Below are 18,869 nucleotides of genomic sequence, written 5' to 3'. Positions count from 1 at the left end.
AACTGTTTTGGGACCCACCTTGTGGACATTTTCCGATAACCAAGGGTTTCTGTGGTGGTTTCGTGTAGCAGAGATTTAAGAGATTAGTAGAAATATTGCAGAAAGTTCATCTACAATCGATTTGCGATTGGTATGGAGCACATTTTCAATTTTTTTTTCCAGAATTTCAGTCATAATTGAAGGTCTTTCGTATCTGATCATCATGCACAGACAAACAACCATTTTTAAACTTGTGAAACCACATAAACACACTCGTGTAATGTATAGCTTTATCACCATATGCAGTTTTTACCTCATTATAAACCTCAATCAGAGTTTTCCCTTCCAAACATGATACAGGATGATGCCATATATTTTACACTTAGAGGGAGATTGGATTGACATTTTTCACGAAACGTATTGTCGCATCGACAGTTCTCAACTTATTGACCTAGAAACTGGGAGAAATCAGGCTACATGGAAGTATAGCCAACATATCGAAAAATAATCCTTCTGATCGTGAGAGCCTTAGTACACTTACTTTCCGGATATGCCTTGTAATGTTTCTCATAAAAGGCCTGTTTCACACGATCAATATAATTTCCTACTCTCATGCTCACAAACACTCTTTTCACTGATATTGTCTGTTTCTGTAATATTGTGTCTGGTGTATATGTGTCTATTCTGTAATGTTGTCTGTAAAGAAATGGATTACAGCATATCACTTTGGACATTAACCAACATATATTTAAAAAATCCAATTAAATTTGAAAAGCACTCATTGGGGTATCAGGTTACATTAGTTTTTAATTTAATGCTGGCCTGCCAATCTGATCCAACCAAACAAATTGAAAATAGCTTAAAGTAAAAAAATAATTAAACAACCATGTGGCTATTCTATTTTTGGTTGGTATCACATTTACATTGAGAACTCATTATACCTGGATTGCTTTGTAGGCGGCAAGACGGCTAAAACTAAGGAACATCTTGGAATTCCGCTCAATGAGTGGGGGCCAAGCCATAGAGTTGGCAGCATCCAGAGGAAACCCCAAAGCTTACGAGTTTGGCATCCCCATGCGCACTTACAGAAATTGTGACTTCAGCTTCTCTGGCTTCAAGAACTCAATCCACCGGATCACAATGGCTGAAGAGAAAAAGTACGGTCAGTGTAACGTATAGTGCATTTTATTTTTTTAATCTATTAGTTAAAAATCTATAAACAACTAAGACTTTTCTTGTATTAAAATTGGTTTATTGAGATTATACAGACTCTGAAATTCTGTCAAAATATTTTCATTGCACATCAATTTCCAATCGTACACTATGTGTAAATAAACAAAAAGGATTGTGAGAAGACAGACAAGCTATAAAATGGAACATTTATTGAAACTAAAATATAGTTGTAATCGTTGCTAAATTGAATTTCAGTCATGTAGAGATGCTTTTAGGGAGTTTTGATTTCTGACTTTGTGGACTTTGTACTTTATAAAAGTGACTGTGTACTGTTAGTTTCAGTGTTATGTTGTTCAAGGCAGTCCTGTTCATTACTATGAAACAAGATGTAGCGATTACTTCTGGATTTAAAGCAACTGGTTGATGGTTTCCGAACATTTTCCAGAACGAGTTGATGTCAGGCTCATCAATATGTTTCTTGAGGCATGGAACTACTCAAGACTCATTTAATGCTCCATTTAGTGCTAAATGTTTTCTATTTTGTGATAAATTTACTCGACAAAAACAAAGAATGGTCTGGGTCTGATCATACATTTGCTTTTTTGTGTGGCGAATAATTACAAATACAATGTGTTTTAAATATTAAGTTTATAGCTAATTTTTGACAGTTTAAATAGCTGTTAAGTAAATTGTTCTAATGAAATAAAGAAATTATTGTTATGATGATATCATACATAATGCTGGATGTCTGGAGTTCTCTTCAACAATAATTAGAAAAATCCTACCAAATAGTCTTTTCCTTCCAGTCATTAACATCTGCTAAGATTAATATTGTCATTGGTGAGACATATTTTCAACTTCAATAAAATTATACTCATATGTCATTTATTGTACAGTTTTGTGTGTGAATAAGCAATTCAAACATATTCTAAAACAGGGGTTTGTTTCTTTGTTGAAAAAACTTTGTTTATGAATATTTGTTTTAAAAAGTTATATACAGTTGTTGTTTATAATTAAATAATAAAAAATATCTGCATCACAATAAAGAAGAAAACATAGGGACTCAGTAATGTCAGTATCTTTTTTATAGCTTATCTGGTTTCCAAACTCACTCAAAATGGTCAGCTATCTATTATTATCCACATATTTCAGAGCTAGCACTCAAAGTGTTAAACACTCCTTTCTGAATGTGGCAGTTTAAAAGGCTTTCAAACGTCGTAAGAAGAAATGAGATACAAACAGGTTTAAGGGATTTTATAATAATGTAGTTACTACGAATATGCATAAGAAGAAACACCTCATTAATGATTATTCTTAACTGAGGTACATATCCGAAGGATTTACTTGCCTTAAAAGTGTTCAAACAAAAAGTGCTACACTATTTCAGGACCTTATTTGAAAAGCATTAATTAAAAGGATGGAGAAGCTCACCATGAGAATTAAATGAGCTGAACTTTTCACTTGACTACTTAACTTTAGAGGCAGTGACTTCGCCCTAAGTAATCCTCTGGTCCAGGTTTGCCTTTGGCTGAAGGCATGGGAAGACTTATGTTGCTTGTGACAGTGTCTCTGAAGAGTCAACCTGAGAAATGACAGTCAAGGAGAGTATCAGTATGCTGATGAATTTGACTCCCTCCAAGTCTTCTTATTGCTACCTAAAGGGTTGAGAGGGTCCAAGATTTCTTTAATTCTAATCGTATTCTTTGTCCTAGCCAGTCAGTCATTCATTGTACTTGGCTGATATAAGGAAGGTGGTTAGATACAGTTACAAGGCAGTCTGACTAGACCCTACAATGTTGGTGAAAGAATTACCTAACCCATTTTTTTAAAGTTGAATTCTTTTGACTATCATCTGTGTGTTATAATAGCAATCACAATGAGTTTATGATGAGAAAATGCCCCTTGATCAATATCAGCAAATATATCTTATGGCAAACAGTCTATCAAAAAGCTCTCGCTCTTACTTACTTGGACTAGTTGGTTTTACAAAAATTTTTAAAGTTGTTAATATTATCGGAAGTGTAACTGACTACTTAAAACATTAAAATGAATTAGTAGGCTAATTAAAATGAACTATTAATTTTACTGATCTTCTTTTTGTTTGTTTTTGTGGACTTCTACTAGTTATAACTCCCATACATTATTACACTCAAATACATTATTTCATTTTAACTCCTTCACTGCTGGTCTCTATGGAATGAGACTGAACGGCTATCTCAGCTCCTGCGCCGTAAGGCATCTGACACAGTCAACATGTTGATTTATTTGTATTTGACAAAGTTGCATGGGAAAAGTTTGACTATAGGTTAGTAATTTTCCTTATCGATCAATTGTAAGTGACTTTAAAAAAAAATTGATTGTGTAGAAGTGACCGGAGGCCAGACAATACCTAAGCCCGTCCTCTATGACGTGTGTGCTAGTCTCCAACACAGTATTGCCATACATATTTGTCATCGAGTGCAGCGTGCCATCGAGTATGCCAACCTTAAACAACTAATTCCTCCTAACAGACGGAACCTGGTATGTTATTAATATGTTGTATTTTAAATTTAAGAAATTCAAATAATCAGACTCAAATGAGTTCAGTGCAATTATCCTTTGTGTATGAAAATTGAATAGTATTACTTTGAATACAACATTAATAATTATTAATTACTTCTGCTGTAGTATTTAAAGTCATTTTCAGACTATCCTATTACTTAATTTTGCGCTTTAGAAACTCCTTTGTGAACAGAATCATGTAACATTAGGTTTTTGAAAGCCAAAAGTGATTTGTTCTTTTACTGGATTAAGAATTAATTCTTCACATTTTAGTGATAGGATGTAGAAGGATTTTTAGGCTTTAGGCTCATGATGATTTCAAATTTATGTAAGAAAACAGATTTAACCTTTGTTAAAGTTTTACTTTATTAGTGTTAGAAGTATATCAAACCATGTTAGTATTAAACTAGTTAAAATCTTAAATCTACCTAGTTTATTATTACATAAGTAAATATGTAGGATAATAAAGAAATTAAATTAAAATCATTTAAAGTAATAAAAATTGCATTTTACAAAAACAACACTATAAATTTATTAACATTACTGTAGCTGTTTGGTAGTAAACAAATTACCGATTGCTATGTTATTATTTTAATTTCTGTAAGAAAAAAAGTAGCTAGATAAAATAATCATGATATTTTTAAGAATTATATTTATCACATTCCTGTTTTATATATGTATGATCGCATATCGCTGCGAGTCTGCTGCATGTAATTGTGGACAATAAGTGATTGGAAGTATGCGAATAAGGATCAGCGTGTTATTCTCATATTTTCTGTAAAATAAAACATTGATAAATAGCAAAATCAACAAATACAGTTTATATTTTCTATGTCTATCTATGATCGTGCAATACAGCGCATATGTTGCCTAATATGTGAAGGAACACTTCTCTGCTGTAAACAACAGACATTTGTTAATTTTTGTTTATCCGTAGTTTGTGTAGTTGTATAAATATATCTTCTATAACAATATATACATACAATGTGAGTTAAAAGTATGGATACACTCTGTCTAGTTTTTGATGGATTAAGATGGAGGGATGGAACTCGGGATACCTTTCTAGGAAATAGAAGTGAACTTTTTAGCCGCTTTTGCAACTTTTTCTATTCCCCAAAATGGGATTTGTGAGGAGGGGGGAGAGGCGACTCAAAATTTTTAAATGTAAAGACCCATTAAGTGACACCTAATTTGAAAGGTCTTGATAAAAGAAGAACAGTGGAAAATAGAGCTTTCTATCTCAATCCAGTACAAATGGTAGGTCATTGAAATTAATTAAAAAATAATTGAGGCAAAACATGAACATGCAAATTCAGAAGGTAAATAACTTCAATAGACAATCACTTCCTTTAAAAACTCAAACCTGTTTTAAGGCAGGCCTCCCTTATCTTAAAACAGAAGTTTTGAGGAAGTCCAGTATCATGTTAAGTTAAGTTGACATGGATTTTTTAAGTAAACAAGAGTGTATTATGCTCCTGATGATCAGGAGTTCAAAAAACAGCCCAACGTTTCCAGGAAGCAGGCAGCATTAAGGGTGCACTCTACCACTCTGGTGAACGCTGATGCAAGGGTTTTGAATCTGCCTCATTGTAGGCTTATTTTTTGAGCTATTACAAACATATTGATGTCATTTAAGTAACTAAATATTTGTATACGTGCATTAGTTTTTGAAATTTCAATTTCGATTCAACTTATGCACATCAGGTGGAAAGTTTGTAAATTAAGGGTATTTTCAACGCTTCATAAAATAAAAACGTGAATTTTTATTAAAGAATTGAATACAGACATTTGTAGATTGGAATATAGTAAGTGTAAAACTGCAAACGGTTTATTAAAAAGTTCTGAAGTTAAGGTACAATAAGGCAGACATGAAAGGTCTGCAAGCGCTATTCAACGCTCTGTCAGGTGGCGCGCGTGGCGGCTACAGCCGGAAACTGTAGGCAACTCTCCCACCACTACCTGCTGGATATTTCCCCTCACCCGCTTTCGCTAGGTTATAACGTGTATGAGCTCCTCACGCGTATGTTTAATGGGGCGATTAATGTAGGCAGATAGAAAGAGTGGGGACAGAGCCGAGCAGTACCGATAAATCCCGAAAATTCCTGACAAACCCTGTACATGCGGCTGATAGCGACCTCAGTTCGGAACGGTTCTGATTTCTATTATCTTACGAATTAATGAGTCGTTTTATATCCGAATTAATGAGTCGTTTTATATCCGAATTAATGAGTCGTTTTATATCCGAACATATCTGCAAAACATAGAAATTATAACGAATTAATTATATTAATATTGAACTTTCTTTATAACTCCAAAGACACTTTACAAAATATGAGATGGTGCACAACGAATAAAATGTCATAATCTCATCATATTTTGCTTATAGGCTTAAAATGACGGTAAATATATTTTTTTGTGCTATTGGAATATATTCAAATTAATAGGGCAAAAGCAACATATTATAATGTGGAGTCCTTAATTGGTAGTAAATAAATTAATTATTATAAATTAATAATTAATATTATTCCAGAATATTAGAATAGTGAATTATAAAATTAAATTTAAGACAAAAGAACATTTCGGCCATTATCTCGCAGTTAAATATTGGTTAATCGATTTGTTTAATTGATTTGATTAACTGTTTAATTAATTTAAATTGATTTTGAGATGATAAAGCTAATATTATGGGGTTAGAAATCTCTATAGTAAAACACTTATACGTGTTGTTTATAATTCAACTCACCTAAAACTAGTGTAATTTTATTTTAATTTCTTTTTCTTGGAAATTTAATCTCTCGTTTGCTTAGGTAACTTTGTTATTATTACAATAAAAGATAATGTCTGTGAAGTTGGCAGTGCAACTTCAAAGTATTGTTATAGAACCTATTCCAAACGTTTGTGCTTCGTTTGTGCACGTTTGTGCACGCAATATTGAAGTTTTTGTTCGATGTATTCGGGTATTCCCCATCAATAAAGAATTGTCATAAGCACTGGTAACTTCATACAAGCAGTGAAACTTGTTTAGAAGTATTGTATAACAAAGGAATGTTGTAATAAAACTTATTGTATAGAACACTCTGTTACAAAAACTGGACCAAGTCCTCTACTGCAATGGAGGCAGACATAATAGTTGAAGGCTTTAGGAAAAGTATTGAGATGTACAACTTGAAATATGTCAATGTAATAGGTGAGTATGTGTAACATTATTTTTCCTATATTTTCTTATGTTGTTTTAATAGCCCACTTGAATTTATAGTCCGTAACATTATAGTAGAGTCCAAAATTCAGAGAATGTCATAACAGGTTCTCTTGTAAGAAAATTTATAATTTTTAACCTACATTTATAGATTATTCATTTTCAATGACGGCCTTTTTCTCCAATGACAGTTTTTGGCCTTATGGCTATGAAGGAGCTTTGTCTGACATTTTTAAAATATATAAAATATATTTCATAGTTACGTATATTAACCTTGAACAAAATAATGACAATAAAAGTACGTAACTGCGTCATTTTTTGAACTGTTGATGAAAGTACATAGGTACTCAGAAGTTTTATCTTTGATTTTCATAACCCATTGCAACAAAAAAGGGCTGTAAACATTTACATAAATGTACCTTGTATTAAATAAAAATGTATTTTACTACAATAAAGTACGTTATTGTTGCAGGCGATGGTGACAGCAGTGTAATGTCAAAGCTAACTGAGTGTCAGCCGTATGGTCCCAGGACAACAATAGGAAAAATAGAGTGTACCAACCATCTGCTCCGAAATTACATTCGTAAAATACGAGATATCGGCGGGCAGAAAAGAAACCACTTAGGTCCGGTTCCAGGAGAACTAAGGGACAAGATTCTCAGCCGTTTGATGAGACTTCGGCATGCTGTGACTGGAGCAGTCAAACATCATAAAAGTAATTCTTCATACCAACTCATTCATGATACGTTAAAACAGTTAAAGACTGATATTATGAATGGTCCAAACCACGTATTCGGAGACCATTCTAAGTGCCAACCCTATTTTTGTAAGCGGTCGAAAAACAGAGAAGAAAATTATGTAGAATTACTTAAATCCTACGGAGTTTGGCAAGACATTATGGCAGCCAATACATTCCTAGCCAACTTCACTTATAGCCTGCTACAGTGCGTCACATCAAACATTGCAGAAAGCTACAATGCTAAAGTGTGTAAACTGGTTGGGGGAAAGAGAGTGAATTTGGTGCAAAGGAACAGTTACACTGCAAGAAGTGAATTGTCCGCGTTATCCACTAATGACAATGAAGAAGTACATCGCCGTATTTATAAAAAGTTGGCGTCAGGTCATAGTCCTGGAATTCATTCGAAAACGTTGGCGCACCGGAGATGTAGGAGGAGGACTAGGACAAGAAAATCACTTTTTCGTGAAGAGAGGACGAAGAAATTTCGTTCATTTTGCGCTGACCATGATTATGGCGATGTTGCTGCTGTAGACATTGAACCAGACGAGTTTGAACACAAGAAAGATACTTTTTTGAATTCACTCAAACTTGATACCGAAACCCGGACCCAGTTAGAATTAGACTCTCGTGGCCAGAGTACTTGCGAACTGTGGAAGCACGAGCGTAGAAAGAGACTAACGGCATCAAATTTTGGGAAAATATGCAGGATGAAGTCAACTACACCGTGCCAAAAAACAGTGGAACAACTCCTATACAAATCGTTCGTTGGAAACAAAGCCACGAGATACGGTGTGGAGAATGAGCGAAACGCCATAGATGAACTGGAAAACCTCATAGGAGCCAAAGTGGAAGAGTGCGGACTCTTCGTAGATCCAGTTCATCCATTTTTAGCTGCTTCACCTGATGGCATTATAGACGGCAAGGGATTAGTTGAGGTAAATTATACTGTATATCAAGTAATTTTTACAAACACACTAAAATAAAATGAATGAAAAAGTTACTCATTGACAAAAAGTAGCTCATTTTCCTCCGACTACAGAGTGAAAACCCACTGAAGTCATATTCACTCTGTAGTTGGAGATTGATCCACTCTTTACAAATGGGTTAATTTTTCCTGCTTTCACTATTAGCGTGTAGGCTCATGAAAATGAAAAATTCTGTTATGTTTTTCAATATTTTGTACTACTTTTTACGATTTTCAATATGCGGTTATAAAGAATTGGAGCTTAAAACAAGTATATAGTATACTTAATATTGTTTAGTTAATATTAACTGAATTAAATAATTTTAAGTTATTGCTGAGTTCAAATATAATATTGAATTTCTTATAGCTCCATATACTGTATATTAATAATATGTGTGGGAATTGGTAGTAATATTTGTATTTATTTTACAGGTTAAATGTCCGGCTGCAGCAAAAAATTTAACTCCAGCAGATGCTGTACGAAGAAAAATTATAAAATTTTGCAAGCTGGATGAGTGTGGCGAATTAAAGTTAAAAGTGACTCACTCTTATTATTATCAAGTACAAGGACAACTCCATGTAACAGGAAAACAATTCTGTTTATTTACAGTATGGACACCTCACGGAGTATCAGTGGAAAAAATTTTGAAAAATGATGAGTTCTGGCTTAAACATATGAAAATTCCACTTTTAACTTTTTACCACAAATGCATATTGCCAGAACTAGTTGACCCAAGATACCCTCGAGGGCTTCCTGTGAGAGACAGACTAGATGTTTTGTAACTAAAATTTTATGTTAGTATAATGCAATATACGTGACGAGAGCAGGTGATCCTAGTAATTCATTTAATTAAAAAAATCTTTAAAAGTCTTAAAATTCTTATGTGATCTGATAATTCTAAAAAAAATGAAAGAATGATTATATAAACAAGAAAATGTGTGGGTTTACATTATGTATAAAAGAATTAATAAAATTATGTTAGTTTTGTTGATAACATTAAAATTATTTAAATTTTCTATGGTTTTCATAACAATTCCTGCCTTGCCCAGTTTTTCCACGTATTCCAGATCGGTAGACACTCTGACCTGACAATATCACTGGAATGATTACGTTTCTGTTAGTTTTCAAATAGACCGAATTTAAATTAACAAAAATAAAATATATTTTACTAAAACGTTTTATTGCATAATAATAAAAGTATGTTGTACCAACGAGTAACGGTAGGAAAAGTACCGGTTAAAGTTTCATACTGATTTAGCCGATCTCCACACTACGTGGCGCGAGTGCGTTGTTACGAGCCGTACGCCACCGAACGCATTTTCTTTCGGCAAATAACTGAGATGCTCCGTAGTCTCGATACTGCGATCTCTGGCCTGTGGTACATCGCAGTCTGAACAAATCTAAAACATGTACTGTAATAAAAGTGAAAGTGTCATGTAATGTTATTCACATGTAATAATATTTGAAGGAAGCCACTCCCAGTTTGATTTTTTCTATAATATTTTACGTATCATGTTTTGCCTAAATAATACTACAATATTTTATGTATGTTTAGCGATAGTTTTCATGTGTATCGTTGTGTCCATTTACTGTCAGTATATAGGGGCAGAATAATGTGAATAAAGCATAGCAAGTGGCTGAAGAGTGAAAGACTAGCCCATCCCTGACACGAAGCTGTGTGCTCCAGCGCGCGTGTGAGTCGGAACACGGATACTAGAGTCGGACGTCGTGCACCTGGCTCGGGTCCCCCGCTCGGCAAATGTCGGAGGCGCTCGGTAAGTTCCGATCCCTTCCACAGCAACTACTCATTGCCCTCCCTACAACCGATTTTGCCAGCGCTCCAAGCGGATTTTTGAAACATTGTACTGCGATTTCTGGCCTGTGGTAGAGCGCACCCTTAAAGACCGACCCAAACCTGGACGTCCAAATTGGCTACAAATGATGAATTGTCACTTGATGTTTTACAGTTTGTTGTAGAATATCTTCATGCCTCAACAAGAAATGCTTCTCAAATATTAGGTATATCAGTTTTACATGACAGTGGTTATAAAGCGTACACAATTTGTTGTGGTTTACGAATGAAATAATGATGCACAACATTGATAATAATAGAAATAGATTAAACAACATTGCTTTCTCAGATAAAGCAACTTTCACGTTAAACAGTAATATTAACAGACACAATTATAGGGCTGATGTTAACCTTCATTAGATGAGAGAGCACCATGATCATCAAATCTATCTTCACTTGACTACTTTATGTGGGGTCACATTAAAAAAGTCTATAAAATGAAACCCCAGTGCATTAATAACTTTAGAGACAGAATAGCAGTGGAAATTAAAAACATCACATGTGAATCCATACAGTGTGCCGTTTTAAGTTTCTACAACAGGCTTGGACATTTTCAAACTGTCCTGGGACAACAGTTTGAACATCTGATATGAAAAACACAGATTAGTAAGTTTTAGCCATTTTATTGCTTAACCTAATTGTAATTAATAGCGCTCCTGTAACTTTACATTACAAAATTGTTAACTGCCTTCCAAAAAGTTCATTTGGGAAAATGGTTCGCTTTTGTTTCATAGAGGACACACTGACTTTCATTTCGTCCATTGAAGGTTGATAAGGATCCATCCATGCTTGAACTTAATTAAGTTCAACGAGCTGCCATTCTGTTCTGAGAAATGGACAATGTTGTAACAGTGACTAATAAGTTCACTTCTATTTCCTAGAAAGGTGTACAGAGTTCCATTCCTCCATCTTTATCCATAAAAAACTAAACAGAGTATTCATACTTTTAACTCTAACTGTATATCTTAAAATGTTATACTATAGCTGAGGGTAGTTTGACATTTTTGGCTGTCTTCTCACTGGCCATATCTGCTTTAATGGTAACAAAACAAAACCGTAGTGTATTATATTTCTAGTTATTAATTAGCTATTAATAATATTTTGTTTTTAATCTTGGATATTATTGATACATGAATCAGTATGGAATTCAAAATCAAGACCAAATTTTGGTATTGGTATCAGAATTGGAATGACATTGGTTTGGTATTGTCTCGACTCATCTTCTATAATATAAAAATAAATCTCAAAATGTGTTGGTTAGCGCAAATCTTGATAACGGCTGGACCAATTCGGTTAATTCTTTTTGTAAAGTGTCCATTGAAGTCAAAGGAAAGTTTTTATGAAGAAAAAGTTAAGAAAAGTTACATGGAATATTTTGGAATTCAGAAAAAATTGTATTTTTTACGTTTCATAATTCAAATTAAACTCGCACTAAACAGTTGTTGACAGCTATAGTTCGACAAACTTTCTAAAACAACTGTTTACATTTAAATTTGTTCAATAATAAGTAAACAGGCTTGATCGGTAGTGTAATGCAGATAATAAATAAAACAATAATGTATATAATTTTACTACAGATTGTGCCAGTGACGAATTCAAATAATCTAATTCATTAAAAAATACTGTTATAAAACTAACCTTAATGAACAAACAGGCAAACTCTACTATGGTACTGGAAATATCTTAGACCTGAAATATATGACAAGGACTGGAAATATACGCTTTTTGACCGAAGTAAGTTTCCGAGACCTGTGTGATCTGAGATTTGTGTTTTCTTGATCGGGATGACAAGGCAGATTCAGCTGTGACGTTATGTATATAATTAATTAGAACCAGAAATGCTCCTACACGTGCCAAACATGATACAATAATTAAGTTAAACTCTGATACTATTTACCATGAACTTAAATAATATCTACCTGATGTATACTTACGTTTTAAAATTTCCATAGGAATCCATCATATTACATCATGAGTGCTTTTATTAAGTAATATAAGGACTTCGGTTTTGAAAATTGCGGGCAAAGCCGTGGGTAACAGCTAGTCTGTAATATAAATCGTTAAATAATTTTGTGAAATCAGGCTATATTCTTATTTTCTAGTAACGAATTAAACAGGAATCTGTATCACATTTGGAATCAAGAGTATAATTTTGGTATTGAAATCTGATAGAATTGTTTTGGAATTGGCCCATCACTAGTTTTAAAATAGTATCAGATTTTACAGGTAAACAGAAGTGAGGGAGGTGCAGAAAAATGTTTAAGTACAAGATCTGTGACACATCTCCCAGAAAAGTTGTGAACAACATAAAGGTTGAATAACGAGGTAGATCTACTTCATTGTTATTGATTTGTACAAGCGATTTGACGGACTAACTAGTAAATAAAATGGAATAGACTTTTGTAGCAATGATCTTTACCTTCAAAATGGTTTTTCAAAGTGCAGACAGATACATTTACAAATGAAATATTGTGCAGGTTATTTCTGGAGGTGTGGCATGTAACAAGTATATCAAGCGAGCAGTGGGTGTTGTGTGTAGAGAGATGGACTACAGTGTGAGAGTTCCCCCTCCACATCTCTGTACCGACAATGGTATCATGATCGCGTGGAACGGCATGGAGAGGTGGCGTGTGCAAGATGGTATCTACCAGCATGACAATCTTGACTGCCTCGATATTCAAGCAAGGTGGTGATAGTTTCATATTTTTTGGTGTGTTTAGCCTTTACATCGACTTTAGAATAAAAAATACCATATTTTGAGTATTGTTTTGTTTGTGTCAGCTTTTTTTGTTAATAACAAGAAGTTAAAATTAAAATTGTTACTATTTGGAAGTTATATTCAGTGAAAATGTATGCAAATTGTCAAAGTATGTGAAAGGTTAATGAAGAAGGAGGCTTTAAAATATACCTATTATTTTCCACACGTAGTAGAAAATTTAACAAGCAAATAGTTGCTTTTTGTTTTGTGTAACTCATTTTAACACTGGCTCATCATCATCCCAGTAAGATACAATTTGTACAGGTACTGTACAAAAGTACTGAGATTTTTACGTATCAGTTATGTATATGTAACACTTTCAAGTTAATGTTTCTATTTATAAGTTTGACCAGTATTTAAACTTTTAGTATGTGGACTGAATTCTATTTTACAGGTCTCAAATTTAAGCTTATTAGTTAAGGTTTCAAAAATGTTTTTCAAACTTTTCATAAAATACATATATAATTCCATTAGATCTAATGTATTTTTTAAATATTTTTGTTTAGTTAATTCATGTAGACACACTTGGTTAATCTCTAAATCCATAAACTATAGTTGTTAAAAAAGATATTTAAATGCATAGAATACACATCAGACAGAACCAACATGTAAATTTTAAGTTTTATTTTGATAACAATGTTTGTATTAAAGTAATTAAACATTGTATTATGGTTTACAGGTGTCCCCTTGGTCAAGATCTCTCCGAAGATGTGTCAAAGAGTGAAATAAAGTGTAAATGGATCTCTTTGTCTGAACTGTATGCAGATAATGTCACAGAAACATTAGTTGACGCTGTCAAAACATAATAACTGTAGAAAAAGTTCTAATATAGGTTTTGGAAGTATATGGAGTTCCTCGTATCATGATTGTGATAATAACAATGATAACAAACAATGATAATACTTCAAGATATGCACACAGTTTGAGTTTGTGTCAATTACCATCTAAATTTCATTAAATATTGGTATTTTTTTCATTAAATGATTCTAAAGTGGAATCTGTACAAAACTGATTATTGTGTGTCTACAATGTTGAAACCTATAGCCGGCAGGCACTTTGCGAACTGCATGCTCCTATACAGTCTTCCATCAAAGGCATGTCTTCAAACTCTCAGGCCAATATTGAACATGTTGTAGATTTTTATGTAAAAATTTATATTAGTGTTATTGTTTCAACTTAGTATACTTGTTCTAAACAAAATTACTATGAGACAGTCTTAACAACATTGTAACGTAAAAATACATACAAACATAGGATTGACATAAATTTACGTAATTAAAAATAGTAAAGTAAATTAAATGTACATAGCTCTAATACAAGTGTAAATAGCTCTGTGGAAACAAGTAATGCAAATCTCACTGATAGTGCACCTAATCAGACTCTTAAACAAAACAATATAAGCTTAATTAGACCTAAACCAAGTAGCAAAGCTGATCTAAGAGTAGCTTATGTAAATGTTCAGTGTTTGAGATCAAAGTTTAACCTAATCTCACTTTTTACTGATAGTATCTACCCTGACATCCTGTGTTTGAGCGAACACTGGATGGTTAACAATGAGACAGACTGCTATAGTTGCATTGAACACCTCACCCTCAGGTCAGTCTACTGTTGTACCCATCACAAAAACTGGGGGGGGGGAGTGTTGCTATCTATGTTAAAAATAGCTTGAACACTTCACCTATTGATCTGGGCAACATTACCAGTGAGTTGGATATTGAAATTAGCAGTGTAGAGGTCAAGGAATTTCCCCTGTTAGTTGCTGTTGTGTATTGTTCACCTTTTGGGGATTTGGACCACTTTATTTAACAACTTGAACTCTGCCTTCTTCAGCTGTCCAGATTTGGCAAGCCTGTTATTATTGGTGGTGATTTTAACATACACTTAAATGTTAATTGCAATGAATCTAATACATTGGATTATCTTTTTAAAAGCCGTGGCCTGTATTCACTGGACTCAGTAGTCACATCTTTAAATTCGTGGGAATACTGTGTTACAATTGGAGATCCAGTTATTGCAGACCACTCACCAGTAATTATTGTGGATTTGAAACTAGATGCAATGAACAATTCTGCCCAATCTCTGTGGTACAATACCTACTTAAGAACTAGTAGGACTGTCAATGACGCTAACTTATATCTGCTTAAGATGGCACTACAGGAAGTAAATTGGACTCATGTCATATGCAGAAAACACGGTGAAGATGCATTCAATGCTTTTTTCTTTTGCCTTACGGCCATTTTTGATAGAATTTGCCCGGTAAGAATGAGTAGAATTGATAATAAAAATGAAAACTCTCCTAAAGGTCTAAAGTTACAAAGGAATAACACCTGATACAGTCCTCAACTTGCTAATCTAAACAAAATTGTGATAGCCTTACATGACAGGATGAGGGTGGCTGTGGGAGCTGAGAGTGATAGGTTTTACTCCTTATACCTCAGACCTAAAAAGATTTATCGGCAACAGGTGAATCTGGCAAAGAAGCTGGCCAACATGTTAAAAATTGAGAATGCTCATAACCGTTGCAAAGCAGCATGGGACTTGGTTAACCAAATATACAAATGTAAACCAGCAATGAAGTGTACAGCCAGCCCAGACGAGTTTAACGACTTATTCTCAATGAGGTGGACCGAATTGTCAGCTCAGTGATCCCTAGTGACGATTCTGTAAGAGACAGTCTTAACAAATTATCAAATGAAATAGGCCTACGTAACAACCTTGCCATATTTTCTAAATGGTGCCCTGCAACACCAGCCCTGATTATAAAAATAACTAAACAATTTAAGAACTCACCTAGCCCGGATCTGTATGGTATGAGTACAACTATGATTAAATTTATAATTAATGAGATAGCTGATCCCTTGTCTGCTGCAATAAATTTGTATCTAAGCTAAGGTGTCTTCCCTGAGGTGTTCAAGATTTCTCGGACAGTTCCTATTTTCAAGAAGGGTAACCCTGAGTCAATATCAGACCTATATCCCTGGTTCCTGCTTTGGCGAAGGTGTTTGAGACTGTCATGAAAAACCAACTGGTTGACCACTTTGAACGCAACAACTTGTTCTCAGAGTCCCAGCACAGATTTCGTGGGGTAGATCGACAGTGATTGCGGTTTCACATGTTAGCTCGAGGATTCTCAACGCCTTTGAGGAAAGGGACTCTACAGCTCTTATCCTGGCAGACCTCAGCAAAGCTTTCGATTGTGTGTCACATGAAATGCTGTTATAGAAGCTGGAGATCTATGGAGTTCAACAGGAGGTACTGTGGCTACTACAGACCTATCTGCAGAATCGTAAGCAGGTGATGTCAGTCAGGGGGGCCAACTCCAAACCACTGCAAGTATGCCACAGTGTTCCACAAGGATCTGTTATTGGGCCAATTCTGTTTTTGATCCTCATCAACGATATCAGCTTGCTTGGTGATTTAGTGTTATTCTCAGATGATACAACCATTCTATCTGGCGGTGATACTCCTGAATCTGCTGCTCTCCAAGCTGCCAACATCTTTGCCAGGGCTGAAGATTGGTTCTCAGCAAATAGGTTAAAGCTGAATGCGAACAAAACTCAAGAGATGATGTGCACCTTGAGTCGAACAACTGGATGGGGAACAAACACAACTAAACTTTTGGGCTTCAATCTCGACCTAAAGCTGTCTTGGAGTGCACATATTGAGACCGTGTGCACGAAGTTGGCCTGTGTGACATTTTTGCTGCGTAAACTGACTCTCCTTCTTACGGTAGAACATCTTGTCACCATCTATCACGGACTCTTCCATAGCCACCTAAGCTACGGGCTTGATGGTTGATGTGGGACCATGCGCCTGGCTGCTCACAGGTACTCCGGTTGCAGAAGAGGGCTGTGCGCATCATCTCTTTATCTCGGTACCTTGACTATTGTAAACCCATCTTTGCCAGACTGGGGATCTTGACTGTCTATAGCCAGTACATACTCAACACCTTGCTATACGTTAAGAGCAATGAACACAGTTTGCCCACCAGAGCCAACATTCACCTTCGTAGTTTACGAGGAGGGGACACCATTTCCTTACCCGACTGTAGGCTCGGTAAAAAGAGGAACTCTTTTCCTGTACTGGCTATGAAAATGTTTAATGTACTGCCTCTACAAGTAAGGCATCTACGGCTGAAGGTCTTCAAGTCTAGGGTCAAGACTTGGCTGCTGAGGAGAGCATTCTACTCACTGGAAGAGTTTTTTAGTAGCGAGTTTGACACTATCTTGCCGCCATAGCTTGTGTAAATAATGTAAATAGTTTTTAAATAGCTAAGATTTTAACAAAATGTCTTGTACATGGCTAAATTTTTGACGCCATCGATCCAGCTACCTGGTCAGGAATGCAGATAACAAGTATCAAGTAAGGTACAAAACACTATTCATAAGTGAATGAGTACAATAAAATTAAGGATACTTTTGTGTTCTAAGCTTGTTTGTTCATAGCTAAAAACATAAATAAATTCACAGTTACATACTGTAAAAATGGACTAAATGAATTTTATTATAACAATATAAACTGAAATATTACTATTATACTTAGCAATAAACATTTCAATTACATATCAGTTTGCCAGGATTTAAGAACTTTTAAGAAATAACCTACACAAAATTTGACAAAAACTACTTTCACTCTAAGCTGTACATTCTCAAAATTACAGAGAATGTAATTAAATGTGTTTAAATGCTGTAAAATTGCATAAATTTGATTTTATAAAGTATGTGGGTATTCTTATTTAACATTTGCATTCAATCTTTAAAAATTAGTTTTTACAAGTTGGATAGGCCTACTTTCAATGTGAACCCTAAGTTTGTTTAGCCTTGGCTGTCTTTAAAATGCCTAATTGAGTATTTTACATGCACATTATTATATAGTTTTCCAAAGATATTAACTTGTTTCTTGATTTGGAATTTCAAAAATCGTTACCATTTTTGAAAACCTGAATTCACATAAGTATGATGTTGCAAATGGAATCAGTAGTTTTAAAGGTTGGACTCCAAATCAGGATGCTTGTTATTTATACCTAACCAAAATCTGTCCTCATAATCGCTCTTGTACAACAGTTTTTCTTCATTGGCCTCTTGATAACTCTACCAGTTTGTCATGAAACATAGCACAAAATTCTGCTTTTTCCCACTATATTCTCATTGATTTAATTACCCATTGTGAACCAGAAGTATCCTCATTTGGAATGTAATCCAAAATCTGGATTTCTGATCTTAACTCAAACAGTCTGCTCAACACGCTTCCTTGGGAAAACCAACGTACTTCTGTGTGAAGCAAAATATTTGCAATGGACGAGCTTTAACACTTTTACCGTATCATGAAATTACAATCACTTACAGTATCATCCGGTCTCACAGACCTGAGGGAGGTTTTTTTGCTGTTTTTGGGCTATTCTTGTTTTTTAGTTCAGATTTAAACACAAAATATATTTACAATTATTCCCTGTTGATAACAAAACTACAATTAATATTTTTTAAATTTTTATAATTGCAAAAATTATAAAATTTAATAATTTGGGGAATTTAGGATGGAAAATAATATTCTAGAATACTAGTATATAGTATAAAGCTCTATTTACAAGTATCAGAATTACACATACATTTTTACCAAAGCAATTAAAACTTAAAAAAGGCATAAGTAAATACAAAAAAAGTATCCAC

At 34.3% G+C, this 18,869-nt stretch overlaps 2 protein-coding genes across 4 annotated transcripts in view; both read left to right on the top strand.

The window, feature by feature from the left end:
- Nucleotides 1-14,215, top strand: part of LOC124374710 (probable tRNA N6-adenosine threonylcarbamoyltransferase, mitochondrial) — a 39,808-nt gene extending 25,593 nt beyond the window's left edge. For all 3 annotated transcript variants that reach the window (XM_046832886.1, XM_046832879.1, XM_046832892.1), the window contains 4 exons: nt 937-1,141; nt 3,518-3,672; nt 12,923-13,131; nt 13,883-14,215. In XM_046832886.1, the coding sequence (XP_046688842.1) occupies nt 937-1,141; nt 3,518-3,672; nt 12,923-13,131; nt 13,883-14,009 (696 nt within the window). In that variant the 3' untranslated portion in view covers nt 14,010-14,215. The remainder of the gene's footprint in view (nt 1-936; nt 1,142-3,517; nt 3,673-12,922; nt 13,132-13,882) is intronic.
- On the top strand, nt 6,409-9,529 carry LOC124374734. Its single transcript, XM_046832898.1, has 3 exons — nt 6,409-6,880; nt 7,362-8,563; nt 9,025-9,529. The coding sequence occupies exons 1-3, from the start codon at nt 6,805-6,807 to the stop codon at nt 9,373-9,375; spliced, it is 1,629 nt and encodes a 542-aa protein (XP_046688854.1). The 5' UTR covers nt 6,409-6,804; the 3' UTR covers nt 9,376-9,529.
- Nucleotides 14,216-18,869: the final 4,654 nt, after the last annotated feature.

This window comes from Homalodisca vitripennis, chromosome 1, assembly GCF_021130785.1.
Source record: "Homalodisca vitripennis isolate AUS2020 chromosome 1, UT_GWSS_2.1, whole genome shotgun sequence".
Lineage (NCBI taxonomy): Eukaryota > Metazoa > Arthropoda > Insecta > Hemiptera > Cicadellidae > Homalodisca > Homalodisca vitripennis.
This window is presented reverse-complemented; position numbering and strand designations above follow the sequence as displayed.